Source organism: Patagioenas fasciata, chromosome 9 (assembly GCF_037038585.1).
Source record: "Patagioenas fasciata isolate bPatFas1 chromosome 9, bPatFas1.hap1, whole genome shotgun sequence".
Lineage (NCBI taxonomy): Eukaryota > Metazoa > Chordata > Aves > Columbiformes > Columbidae > Patagioenas > Patagioenas fasciata.
In genome coordinates, this window is record NC_092528.1 from 24,190,640 (window position 1) to 24,204,721 (window position 14,082).

At 43.9% G+C, this 14,082-nt stretch overlaps 1 protein-coding gene across 1 annotated transcript in view; it reads left to right on the forward strand.

Moving 5' to 3' along the window:
* The first annotated feature begins 1,895 nt into the window (after window positions 1-1,895).
* MB21D2 (Mab-21 domain containing 2) overlaps window positions 1,896-14,082 on the forward strand; it is a 58,473-nt gene continuing 46,286 nt past the window's right edge. Inside the window, exon 1 of the mRNA XM_065845065.2 lies at window positions 1,896-2,305. Within this exon, the coding sequence (XP_065701137.1) occupies window positions 2,095-2,305 (211 nt within the window). The 5' untranslated portion in view covers window positions 1,896-2,094. The remainder of the gene's footprint in view (window positions 2,306-14,082) is intronic.

Genomic DNA, 14,082 nt, shown 5'->3' on the forward strand with positions numbered 1-14,082 from the left:
AGGATGCTCGCACAACTAGAAATAGTTACGGCAGGGGCACGGGTCTTACAGATGTTCAGAGATGGGCAGTGCGAAACAGAAGGTCTAGAAGTGATGTAGAGTTCAGCAGCTACTGTGACTTCTGTGGATGTGGTGTTATCACAAGAGGGAGCTGTCCGCCTGTACGAGATTGTCACCCCAGACGAAAACACAGAGGGGAAACAGCAACGGGGCTCCCAAACCCTGTGAGGGGCAGGAGGTGAGAGGTGATCACAGCAGGCCAGGGTGGGAGCGCACGGGCTGAGCCGGGTTAGCAGAACTAATCTTGCTGGGCAGGCCAGCAACACCGAACACTGCTGACCGCTCTTTTGCAAGTCAGATCCTGTATTATGTTAACCCTATCAGTGAATTGTTTTTCTTTGTAGGCTTTGCTGGGGAGGGAAATGAAGGAAAGGTGCTTGGTCAAAGTCAAACATGGTGCTGGTGCGAGGTTCATGTGACAATGCAGCTGATCACCAATGTTCAGATGGAGAATGAAGTTGATGTGTATCAGAGTCGGCTGTGAACAGTATTATTGAACACAGCAGGGTCTGTGTACCCAGCAGAGGGCATGTGCGCACACACACACACGTTCCTACTTTTACCTTTGGGACATCATTTCTTAGATAATGAGCATATCAGCGCCCTCAGAGGCTGTGTGAGTTGTTACAGGACAAAGCCAGAGGCATCACCCGTTCTCCTTTGAATAGGCTGCGGTTTCTGTCACAGGGTCCAAACCTACCTTTAATTTTTCATTCTTATTTCAGATAAGGTCCCACTGCAAGAGGTGCTGAACACCCATTATTTGATCAAGATTAGTGGTCCAGAGGATTCATGCCACATCCCTGAGTTCAGGTCTAAACACTAGCATCTGTGTTTATTACACATCAGAGAAACCAGCCTGTAACCTCTTCACACTGAGCTCAGTTCCATCTTCCTGGTTTTTCTCTAAATGTCTAATTTTGGTAGACACATTTTACCACAGTCTGGGACTGAGCTGAAAGCTTTGTTTCCTGCCAAGAATCTTGAGGGGATAATACATATCCAAGCAGTTTGCATCAATGCCACAGTATCTGAAATGCCCTGTAAAAGGCTAACACGATGTATTTGTACACTCCCTGAGCAGGAAGACAGACAGTTCTTCCAGTGGATGCCTGAAGGTAAATAATGGATTGTGCTGTAACTGTTCAATGATGGGACAAGGCACTGAAGATCAGGCTAAAGGGAGAAAACCCCTGCAAATTGAAAAGTTATAAGGCATAAAAAATACAAACAGAAGAAAAGCATGTAGTATTGACGGTGGGGGAATGGATGGAGATTAGAAGTCCCGGCTTCTTGCCACAGGCTGCTTGACCTCAGGCAAGTCTTCCGAGATCCCATTTCCCCACCCTACCCTTTGTCTATGTAGCTCCCAGGAGCTCCTAGGCGGGGTTGGTCTCAAGTGCAGCAGTGGGGATACTCTATCTTGGTCATTGCTTATAAAACACACTATTAAAATTAATTCCTAAATATATAAAACAATCTTCAGGATGCCTTATGGAGCAAAAAAGGAATAAACGCAGAATGTCTCGGGAACATGTGGGAAGAGCAGAGTTCCCAGCCGGTTATTAATCCGCTTGCAGGACAAGGCTTTTGCTCAAGTCTAAAATTAAATTAAAAAAATATATCCCCAGCGAGAGGTCTGGCTGCAGCCTCCGCGCCCGCCTGCCGTGACGCCGGCCGAGTACCGAGCCCCCCCCGCTCCCCGCAGCCCCGGCAGCAGGCGGCCCCCGCCCCGCTCGGCTCCGGCCCGGCCCCCCAGCGCGGCGGGCGGCTCCGCGGTGCCGCGGGCGGGCGCGGCGCGGGCGGGGGCTCAGCCAGTGCGGCCGCTTGTTGATCGCGGCGGCCGGCGCCGCTCCGCGCCTCCCGGGCCCCGCTCCGCGCCGCGCAGGCAGCAGCCCCGCGCCCGGGCTGGCCGCTGCGCTGCGGCGCCGCTGGCATTCTTCCTTTGCAACGTTGCAAACCCCTCCTTTTTTTCTTTTCTTTTCCTTTCTCTCCCTTTCTTTCCTTTCCTTTTTTTTTTTTTTTTTTTTTTGCATGAAGATGGCGGCGCCTCTCGCCAGCAAGGCAGGGTCCGCCGGCACCACCAGCAAGCCTCCCTTCCCGGAGCTGGATTTCCGATCGGGAGCCAGGGTGGAGGAATTGAATAAACTCATCCAGGAATTCACCAAACACGATCAGAGGGAGTACGACGACCAGAGAGCCCTAGAAATCCACACGGCGAAGGACTTCATCTTCTCCATGCTGGGTAGGGCAAGGACCGTGCGGAGCGGGGGCAACGGCGGGGCTGGCTGGGGACCACGGGGCAGGGCTGCTGTACCGGCGGACCCTTTCCCCGCACCGGGCTGGGGGTTCTCGGCCGAAGGGCAGGTCTCAGCCCCAGGAATCTATTTTTTCCTACCCCGTCCACCTTGCCTTCAGTAGCGATGTATTTATAAGCACAGAGGAAAGGCTGGGTCGCAGAGCTGGCCGGTACCCGAGAAACACGGCGAGCCCGGCCCTTTATTGTTTTTGCCCCCAACTATCAAGGCTGTAGGAAACGGGTATTTTTTTTTCTGGACTGCTTATTTTGCTTATTAGACTGGCTGGTTGCTTGTACAGGAGCATCCTCTGAACTGCGTTTCTTGCTTAGGTTGCAAAACTTGCCGCGAGCGGAGCAAGTCAGATTGTGGTGGGGGAGTCCTCATTTGCGTGAAACTTTGAATCACGGGCAGGGGTCCTTAAACCGGGGTGAAAAGTGTTGGCACTTGCAGAAATCACCTGGGCTTTGGCATGACTAAGGCTTCTCAAGATTACTAGGGGAATGACTAACAACTCTGATTCTCTAGGTAGTCAGTTCCTCATAAATATTTACCTTGTTTTGACTAAGAAATCACTCACACGAATGGGAGCCTTCGGGATACGAAAGGATGCTCTTTAACATGCAGGTTGGACCTTGGAAACCAGCATTCAGGTTTGATTCAATATCTCAAATATTTTTGTATATAAAATGAGAACATGAGTAAACAGCAGGTGTGGCCAGTGAATGGTTCTTTGGATCTCAGAGGTGCGCATACACACTCAAAGCTGATTTGGTACAAACCAAATGTGTGGTCTACATGTACACCGTAAATAACCTACACCACTTTCCTCATTCAGAGATGCAGAGCTATCCTGTTGCAATAATAATTATTTTCTGTATAGAGGGTAATCACTATAATAGATCACTTCATCTATAGCCATGAACACGTGAATTTACACTCACTAAATGCGCATCTACTTGTCCAGCTGGTTATCTTGTAAGGTACCTGGAAAAGCATAATTGACTGCTGTGGGATTTGCACAGTTTTGTGTGTGTATTGCTTTTTCACCAAAGGCTGGACAGGATATAGCAGACTAAATTTAGCTTGAGAAGAAGGACAACAAGTTGAAAAGTCAGTAGCATGTATATTTATAGTTGCTGTTATAAATATTTTTGTCCCTTCCTGTTTAAAAAAAAATGATGTGGTGAAGGCACGCTTGCATCAAAACCTGTAGGATTTTTTGTTATTGAAAGTCTGATCCTGTGGAAGTCATTCACTGTTATGATTCGATACATTTAAATAACTGGCTGAGGAAGCAGGGCTGGGTGGGATGAAGCGAAGAAGTGTGGAGAGAAAAAAGCCAGAGCAGCAGTTCTGGGTGTGTGGCTAGCAAGTACAGAAAGCTTTAAATGATCCTGCTCAAGCATTACTAGTAGTCTTTGCAGGGAACAGGGACTACAGCATTTCTTCCTGCCTCATGCGGGAGAAGGCAATAGAAAAAACAAGGAAGAACGGGCTGTAGTGTGCGTTGTACACTTGCAAATGCATCCTGATGCCTTGCTGTTTGTGAAAACAGTGAGCCTCAGGCTGTTTAGAAATAAGGCAAATTAATGTGGCTGTCTTTGTTAGTATAATGGCTGGGAGATGGGTGTTCTTCAGTTTTAAATGTATAGACTAAAACAAGGATTTAAACAAAAGCTATAATTCTGTTTAAGTTATACCTCACATTTTTCTGCAAGAAAAAAAAAAGACGAGCCCTAAGGACCAAGCCCAGGACAGAAATGGAGATGGGATGTCTAATTTGTCTTCATTAGACACAGAAGTTGTTTGTGGATCAGGCTCTTCTTAGCCAGAGACGCTCTTAAATATAAAAGGATTTAACTTATTAATAAATAGCTCTTTCCCCTGTGCCTGCTCCCTCCCATACGTACTGCTCTTATCTCATCGGGTGATGATAGGAAAATTAAACGTAGCTTTCCTGATTTAATTACATTGGTGTGTAATTCGTGGATGAATGATAGGCAAAGAGACTGTGGATTCTCAGATGTTTGTACTCTGCATGGCTTGCCCTCTAGGTCAGATCTTTATATTAACTCTTTTATGTCTGTGTTGTCTTGCCCTTGCTATTAGCAACTGAATTCTGGGAGATCTTAAGAGTTGGGCTGTGATAAAATTAGGAAGAGGTACTGCTTGTCCAAAATCTTTCCCCCCAAGCATTAGAATAGGACTGTAAATGACCTGCCTATCTGGTGGGGGAAGTATTTTCTGAATGTGGGCAATTTCTGGGCATCCTGTTCATAGTCATAAAGACCATATGGTCTCACCAGAACCTTACACTGAAACAACTGGTGTCTTTTGGTGCCTTTGATGGATAACTTCTGGTACACTGAGCTGTGCCTGGTCATTACTTGTCTTTTTGACACAGGTGTTCTGAGCCTCAAAGGAGGGAAGGGTTGTATTAATCAAGAAAACATGTGGAGGGAAGACAGTCTGTGTTCTGGGCAGCAGGCTGGCTGGGAGTGACTGAGACCAAGTCTCTGCCTGCCAGTTGTGAAAGAAGCTAATTATTTACTCTCCCTGTGACTCAGTTTTGAGGGGTTTTTGTGCTTATAGAGTGATAAAGGAGTATTTTTATCGAGTGATGCTATTACAGTCAATGATATTTTGATTTTTAAAGGGCTTGCTATTGTGATGAGAAGTGTGTAGCACTCATATTACAAAACCTTTTAGGGACACCTGGCCTGGAGAGTGTTGTTTGCGCAGTACAAGTACCTCCAAGAAACTTCTTTAATGAACACAACCTATCTCTTTCTGTTCAGCACCTAAATAAAAAGGTGCTGCAATGCACAGATGTGCTAGGCTTAAAAAAGCCCATATATTATGCTCTTGGGAACTAGAACATTGCATATTAAACAGCCCCTTGAAATTTCTAGTGCTATTGCTGCCTCAAACCAGATCATGTTATTAGGTAAACTGATTCCTGTGTTTTACTTTTTAACAAGAGGGGAAGAAAATAAAAGAGCAAGGAGGTATGAATAAATACAGATGATACAAAGCTGTTTCCTCCACTCCAGACACACACTGGTGTTCAGTCATCTAGAGCAGTTTTCAAGCTCTTCAGGTTGGTATTTTGTTTCCCTTTTCTGTCATGAGATTCTTTTTCTTCTCTGTTGAGTCAGAAGAGTGATGCTCAGGACATTTCACGGCATTCTCTTTTCTCTCATTGCCCTCCCTCCTGTACTTAATCAGGGGGAGGACTGGTTTAGATTGATGCTAAAGTGGCCTTTTTTTTAATGCCTCTAGTGTATGTTTTTGTCACTTCAGTGCTTGCATCTTGCTTCTGTGGGAGAGGACTGGAGCTGCCCGCCAGGACAGGCCACAGAGGATTTGCAGCGAGCTGCTACTTAGAGCTGTTGACAAGACTTCTGGAGAGCTTGTATCAGTGCCTGATACAGGAGAGGTGGTGAGCCTGTTCTGAGAGCGTTTCCTTTTTCCTTGGTGTTGGCTTGATGCTGAGCTGGGTATGCGAACAAGTGTTTGTGATAGAGGCAAGTCTCATAGTGGAGGCAGAGCTGGCATCAGCAAAAGGTTTCTGCTGCCAGTACCAGCTTCCCAAATGGAATGAATTGCCCTGCTGAACGCCTGCATCTGTAGCAAGGCTTCCAGCTGTTTCTTGGACTGACAGGCTCCTAAAATATGTGCAGTAGAGGTGCAGATTGCTGTGCTGAGAACATAGGTGTCCTGACAACAGCTTGCTTTGATTAGCATCTTCTACAGGAGATGCATTTCGTGGTCCTCCCCTGTACCTGAGGTCTGTATAGCAGAACAGCCTTGGTAGCGTGACTCTGTTGTGTGGGTTTGTGCAGCATTTTTTCTCCCTTTCCCCACCTAGCATAACTTACTGATGAAACCTACTGTAGACTGGATTTCAGGCATTGTTGGAAGTGTTACCTGTTTGTCTGTGATACATCACGGATATTCTCCTGTTTCTGTTGTGGTGTCAAGCTGATGAAATAGCAACAGGATTGGAGTGATCTCTCTAGGGTTAAGTCTTTTGTGTGTGTGTGCCTTTTCTCAAGAGAGGCCAATCATGATAGGAGCACACTGTACTCTGAGGCCTATGTTAATAAAGGCTCCCTGCTGGCATTCCCTGTGCTGCTGAATGCATAATGCACAGCTGTTAAAAACAACCTTACTGTATTGCAGATTTCATTTCTGTCTTCTGTTGGGTTTCCTCTCCATGCAGGCTGCATATTCCTCTATTTGCATTTGAGGTTGTGGGGGTTTTGTGTTTTTTGGTTTTTTTTTTCTTAAGGGAAAGGGTGCTATGCTGGTAAAGTAAGCCTATGCAAGGCATTGGTTCCTTCTATTTGGTTATAACTACCAGAAGTCAAGGAATTTCATCTAACTGGGGGTTCGTTCTCTGTAACTAGTTGAAAAGGGTCGAAGCCTCCTCTCTTTGTTCAAAGCTATTGCTGCTCCATATGCGCAGTGAAAATAGCTTGGAAATCTTTCTCTCAGTTGGTTTTAAGATGCTGCTACTTTGCTTGCTCAACTGCTGTTTTGAAACAGTAGGCTGTGATGCAAAGTATTTAGTGTAATAGCTAGGAACATGTCCTAAGGGCACAAATTCTCATGGCAGGCTTGTCAGACTGCCCGCTGCCTGTTCCTTCAGTCTGTGGAAATATTTGTAAAAGATTTGGGTGAATACTTGCCAAGCCCAATTATGCAATTATGTTTTAAGGGCAATTTTATAATTACAGTGGAGGATGGTAACCAGGAAACGCGAGTTGTTGCGTTTTTGACTTTTCTTTTTCTCTTCCACGTGACTTTGCATGAATGCTAAAACATTCGGAGCAATTCTAGTCAGAAACCAGTTGTTCAACTTTCTTATTGGCAGCTGGTTATTTTTCTAAGGGAAGCTAAATTAAAGGGAAATACAACATTGCTCAGGAAGGTTGGAGGACATGTTTTATTATAGCTTGTGTAATTTGTGAGACGGATGTGTACTTGGAGACCCAGAGCAGCCCATAGGCAGACTCCAGTCTAGAGGAGGCCCAGGATGTAGTAGTGCTGCCTGGACTTCTCAAAGGGAATCTCTAAGTTGTGCAGGTTTTTTGGATAGCTAGGATTGCCTTTCTTAATTTTAATTTTACAAATGCCAGGTTCCTGCTGGCTTTAACCATCTTCTGTACAGCTAAAATTTTTGCATCTTTTCCTGGGCCTTGACATGTACATTGATTGTGTGCATGTCCCAGTCCTTTTGCTGCGAAGATGGTTTCAATGGGCACATCTCTTAAACCCTTCCCTGTGTTCCCTCCTCTGTCCAGGTCAGACCCTAGCTCTTTGTACTCTGCAAAATGGGCTGGGTGAGAAAGTGTCAGGAAGAAATGTGGTTTATGCCAAGAGATTAGCTCTGGCCTCCAGTCATGGGGGCTTCAGTTGCCAGGGCTGCTTCAGCATGATGCTGTGAGATGACAGCTCTACCTCCAGGCATGTCTCTATGAGACCCTGTGGTGGCAGCTGAAGGTAGAGGCTCTGGCATAGACCTTTCAACTCTCTTTGAGTCTAAGAAAAATGACCCACCATTGAGTCTATTACTTATGACTGGGTGATGTTAGTGTATGAAACTAACTTGAAAAGCAAGAGCTGTAGCTCATTTCCTATGAAAACAGAGGCTTAAGGATAGAATGCATTATGTACGGTGATGTACCTCTTGAGCCAGGTTTTCCTGTAGTAACTTACAGCTAGGGTAGGTTAAGTTCCATATCGAAAATGCAAACCATTTGTTCTGCTCATCAGTAGCTTTCCCAGCTATTGTCTGAACAAGGAGATAAAATTCCTTGAAGAAGCAGTCCATTTGTCTGGGCAACATTCAGACTTTCTTTAGTTTGTCTGTCTTTGGAGTATGAAACAAGCAGTAGCGTAGATGGAGTTCTGAGGAAGCAAGGAAAGGTATCTGCCTTGCTTTTTGACTGGGTGAAGCAGAGGACCCATCATGGGAGCTAAAGCAGAAGGCAACTTTGGATGTTGTACCCGCAGAACTTTCCATTATTGAGAGGAGTGTGCCTGCATGGGAGCAAGCAATGAGAGAGCTGAAAAATGACCTTCAGTTGGGTGTCTCAAGTTATTTGCCCAAGTGTTGTTCTGATCACTAGTAGCATATGTGAGTTCAGGAGACTGAACTGGAGCTTTTTTGGAACTTGCAACCATACTTCATAAGTTTCCCATCCTAACTGTGGATTTTGTATCCAGTGAAGGCTTATGATTTCCGCTAGCACAAACCTGTCTTACTGTCTGACTAGCAAAAATATGAGGGTTGGCTTCTTTTTTTTGCTAATGCAAAAAGGCAGCTTATGAGACATTCAAAATAAATCTTTCAGCAGCAGCTGATGTTCCAATTGACAGATGCTGCTATGGATTTTGCTCTCTTGAATAGAGACCTCCACTGTTTGCTTTCATTTCTACCATTCTGTTTCATTCCTGTTTACTGCAAATAGCAATTGTCCTGGACTGAGTGGATTAATCTGCACCTTAGTACTTGAGCCAACTGGATGGGTCCCTGAATCATGTACTTCTGCATTACATAAACTTTCTGCAGTTCTTTCAAAGCACCATTTCAGTGACTTTATGGTTAGAAGGGGATCAACGTGTGCTGTAGCATTCAGATTGAGGAAGACAGACCTTTCTCCCTAAAATATTGATCTTTTGAGCTTTTAAGAAACACTTGATGCTAAGGAAGTTACAGCAATCCTGTTAATGCATTATATTTCCTCTGTCAAACAGCGTGATTTTAATCTAATTTAAAGCATTTAATTAGAAGGTTGTTAATGCATTTTGTTACGAGCATGCTGGTGTTGAAAGTACAATTTGCATACCACTGAGTGGGGGAGATTAATTACTTTCAGGTTCATTATATCTGTGTATTTGAAACAGCAGCGGTAGCTACTTCCACCCACTCATGTTTAGGGCTGTGGGCAGAAGTTTGCACAGTACTGGATGGCTTTGGCTTGTAGAATAAGAGGTGGATGTCATCCATTTCACCCTACTCTGTAGGTAAAACACTGAGTCAGGACACCCTAGACCTTTGTTCTATTTTGAACTGCCCCCAAATTTACACAGAGCTGCACAAGTTTCTGAATATGATGATCTGTAGTGGGATGCTGGTACTGCCAGAAGCCTTCCTCGTCTCCTGTGCTTCAGCAATCTGTGAGAGGTGGGATGGTACCAGCATGGGGGAATATGGTGGTGTTGCTGTTCTTCATGGTAGGGTTGTTTAATACAGCAACCCTTGGAGACTGAAGCTGGAAAAGGGAGTCTGGTTTTGAGAGTCTAGCCTTGAAAAGTATTTCGATAGTAAAGGCAAATAGTTGCTCTGTCATTGGGTGTCAATCTAGTGGTGTTGAGATCCAAGTACAGTTCAGCTTCTGAGAGAGAGATTACAACTTGACCTAGTTAGGCAGTTCTAGCAAGTAATCTTATTTTATACTGAAGGGATCCCAAAGCAAAATCGGAACAAAGTAGTTTAAATATTGCTTCCTGGCCACAGTGTGCATGCTGATACAATTTGGCAGAGTCAGGCAGTGACAAGCAGTAGAAGGCAGCAGTTTGGGACAGAAAACAAAAGAAAAATACAAAACATGGCCAAAAGTAGAAATCCTGCTGGGATAGCCATAAGGAATTGGCACAGACTGTATATATTTTTTTTTGTCCAATGACACCTTTCTAAGGTCATGTTTTAGATTAAACGTGGAAGTTTATGTGTGGGACGTTGTTTGTCTGCTTAGGTTTTCTCTGCTGTGGCTTGTAGTGAGACTGTGTGGAATTTCTTCCACCCACTGACACAGTAAGAGTTCATAAAACATTTGGTCCAGAACTGCTGAGCAGCCAGGGAACTTTTGCAGCTGAATCTAGAAATAACAAAGTCGCTTCTTGCTTTATGTTAGCCCATGTGCTTTTTCTGTTCTAAAACGTCTTATCCGAACTCTCCTGTTCATGTTGTTGGATCTTCTGACACTGCTGCACGCCTCTCAAGGAGTACGTTTTTATTCAGTGGTGCATAGATGACGCTGTTTAGGAAATCAGGTGCTGAGATTGGGAGGAAGGACTTGTGTTAAGCAGCTATCAAAAATGCTAAGACAAACACTGCAACTAGCTTCTGCACTTTTCCCTTTAGCACTTCTACTCTTTGCATTTTAATGGATCTCTTGAAGAGCTGGTGATGCTTTGGGTGACTCCTCTTGGAAATGAATCTCACGCTAATAGCTCTGGCTGGGCCTGATCCACAGGCAGATGCTTGGAGATATTTCATGTTTGTTTTGTACCTCACTAATTAATGTATAACTTAGTGGTAGAACAGCAGGACAGCTGCGTTTGGTGACACTTCATGACATAATGATTTAATCCTTTGTGACACATTCCTGCTGAGTGTCAAAGCTGATAACTCTAATCTCTGTCCCTAGCTCAGTGCGACAGGAGCCTGTTTTAGAGGACATTCTGTAGGAGCTTGCAAGCTCTTGTAAGTACTTTGTGACCAATCTGTGTAAACTTTTTTTTGTACATTGCCACTCTTGAATGTGATTGTACAACATTGGCTGGTGCACTGAGGAATCTGGAGTTCAGTGCAAACAAAGGAGCTAACTGACTGTATTCAAATGAAATAAGGCTTGTCCTGAGAGGAGGGAGAAAATACCCTAATCTCTTTCTAAAAACCCTTCTTATTTTCTAGCATTAAGGGTGATGTGGTTATCTTGATTCAGTGGTACCTAAACTCACTGCTCTTTGTTATTGTGAATGATTCTGAAGCCTGCATACAGATGCAGATCTGTACACAGAGATAGCTGTGCAGCTACTCTCCAGTGGTTATTCCTTATGATACAATCAGCAGAGCTTGCTTCTGTTCCAGCATGGACAGTGAATTGCTGTTTATTTTAAACTTTTGGTTGAATGGTGTTCATAAAACGATTTGCAGCTCTGCAAGTAGAGGTAGGAATGTCACTGTAACAACACTTCGGGGGCTCTGTTGCCTTCTGTCTTTGAAATTTGCCTTTTCAAAGTTGCATACAGTGTGCTGAATGGCAGATCAGGTATTGATATTGGCCCCTTGATACTAGGCCCTCAAAGCCTGACTTACTGAAATGTCTATTTCGTAGACAGTAGGGCAATCATATGCTATGCAATCAGGAAAATAAGAGGAATGCAAGTCTCTCTGCAAGTGCAGCATGTCTCTGAACAAGCTGCACCTTCTGAATTAAATGCCTGGATTTCTTTTCAGTATGCAAGCTGTAATGCACATCCAAGTGCGGTATTGAGAAAAAGGAGCTATTAAAATTTGATTTGGCATCTGTCAGAGGCTTGTTTTGTGTGCTAAGTTGTCTGTAAAAGCTTGATCCTGTACCTCCAATTTTTATTTTTTTTTTGTGAATGTGCGAAGTATGCTGTTGAGGCAGCAATGTTATATTGAAAATAACTACTTTGACACAGGCTTGTGATATCAAAGAATGGCTATGTCTGTGCAATTATTTTAATTATCCCGGGAGGAATTAATATGTTCTATGCAGGCGCTTAGCAAAACTATCTGCACGTTATCAGAGCTGCAGAGTTAAGTTGCAGGTTAGTCTGTAAAATCAAAGTATAAAAAAAGTGATTTTGATCCTCTTAAACCTAAATTATGGTTCTGGAAACAAAAGGCACTCCCGAGTTACTTTAAAAACTGGATAATCCCTCTCACTCCTGGACTCAGGCTGCAGACAGGAAGTTTAGAATCATGTTTGTATCGAAGCTGCTTCGTAACTATGCAGGTAAAGAAATCAGTGTTTAAAAATCTGCTCTTATGCTGAGACCAGTCTTGTAAGACATCGCTTGTGTTTATGAATCACTCTGTTGTGCTAGTGTATGTCTGAGTTCTCAACTTCTTTTTAACTAACCCTTTCTTTACCTTGAAATGTGTATGTGTGTTTATGTTAGTCTATTTTCTGTTTTACTTTTCCCCAAACAAATAATATAGGTGGAAAATATTTGCTGTTCAAGGGCAGTGATGAGTGAGCTTTGGAGTGCAGGAGAGTGCTGCTGAGAAGTGATACAACCGAGGTTTGCAGGTGGGGGGCTCATCGCCTCCCAGCAGAGCTCTTCCAGTGGGACAGGCTTCACTAAGCCAAGGCCAGTCCTGCTCAGCGAGGACTGTAGGAGTCCTACAGAAAAGGTTTCTGTCTGAGGGAGACAGGAGTGGGGGAGACAAATGAACAAAATCCCCAGACCCACAGCATGTTGATAGACCTCCTGTTGTTCTTAATTCGCGTCTGTAAATGGCACTAGTTTCCGCTGTTGTGCACCAAGACAATAATAAATAACAATCCTTAGTGTTTATATACCACTTCACAATCTTCTGAGCGTTCAACACATGTTAACTAATTCAGCTGAGATGCAAATACTCTGTGTGTAAAGCTACTCTTCTTGCTGCCCAGGGGAACCTTTTATTACAGTGGGGACAAGGCTTTCTTTTTCCCCTTAACTGGAGCTGTTGGCAGGAATGTTCTATACAGGGACAGTGTCTTTCTCCCTGAAGTTTTTAAGCCTTTGAGTGCACCCCTGTTTGCACAGGAATTGGACTACTCCCAAGTCATATGTGATGCTTTTAAGAAAATTATGCAGGAGTCTTGCCTGTATGTTCTGTGCTGCAAATATGCAGACCCATAGTTAACAGATTTGTGGTTTCAGAAGCTATTGAGTTAGCAAAGATGTTGACACATTAAGAGCATCTTAAGGTGCTTGCATAAGGCCTGGGGGGAACACCATCTCCAGTGAACCTCAGGGCTCAGGAGGGGAGCAAACACCTGTCAGTTCTAACTATGCTGGATCATCAGACTGTGTGCTAAAGAGAATTGAGGATGCTTGGTGGATGGCTTTGCTCCATGTTTCTATAGATTCAGCACCTGCTAGAGCACCAATCTGTCTTTTGGGGCAGGAGAAAGCCCAACAGAAGACCTATTGCCAGGTAAGAGAGGTGTTTTGAGGGCAATTAAGACATTATGTCCTATTGTTCACAATCCTGAATCCCAAACATGGAGTAATACATGCATTGGCAGAAATAAAATTTGTCTGGCTTTTCACTCACTGTCTGCCTTGGCATTTTGTGTATGTGTGTAGAGCTGGTGAGGAAGAGTTTGATGCATCTCTGTCAGTATCTTTGAGCTGGGCAGGGTTGGTTCTACTTTTATTTGCAAGAATAGCATCTCTTTTTAGTATTCTATTAGGGTGACTAGAAGATAAACATTTTTATTTTTATTTTCTTTATCATCATATAATACCCTGGTTTGAATGGTTTACCTTGGAAATAACTATTTGATTGTCTTTGTAAACTGATGCCTGGTGCTGTGCCACTGCACACATTGTTTTGTAGTTACAACCCTCTTTCTAATCTGTGAGGTTTAGTTATAGCTAAGTGATAGCTCTTCTGGATTGCCTCTTTGTTCAACCTTTTGGTAACTTTCTTTTTCAGAAGTGATGCCTGCAGGTTTGACCTGAAATTGATTTTGAAAGAACAGCATAGATTATAATTTTCGTATAAATGGTTGTATGAACAGGAACACGATTAGCCTCTGAGGGACCTAATTACGCAGGGAGGTAGCAGTGCGTTTTGAGATCAAAATTCTCATCTTGCTACAGCTTTCCCTTCGGCTGGCACTGCATGGAGAAGAACAGCATGTTTCTTGCAGGTGATGATTTCTCTTTCAGTGGCTTTGAT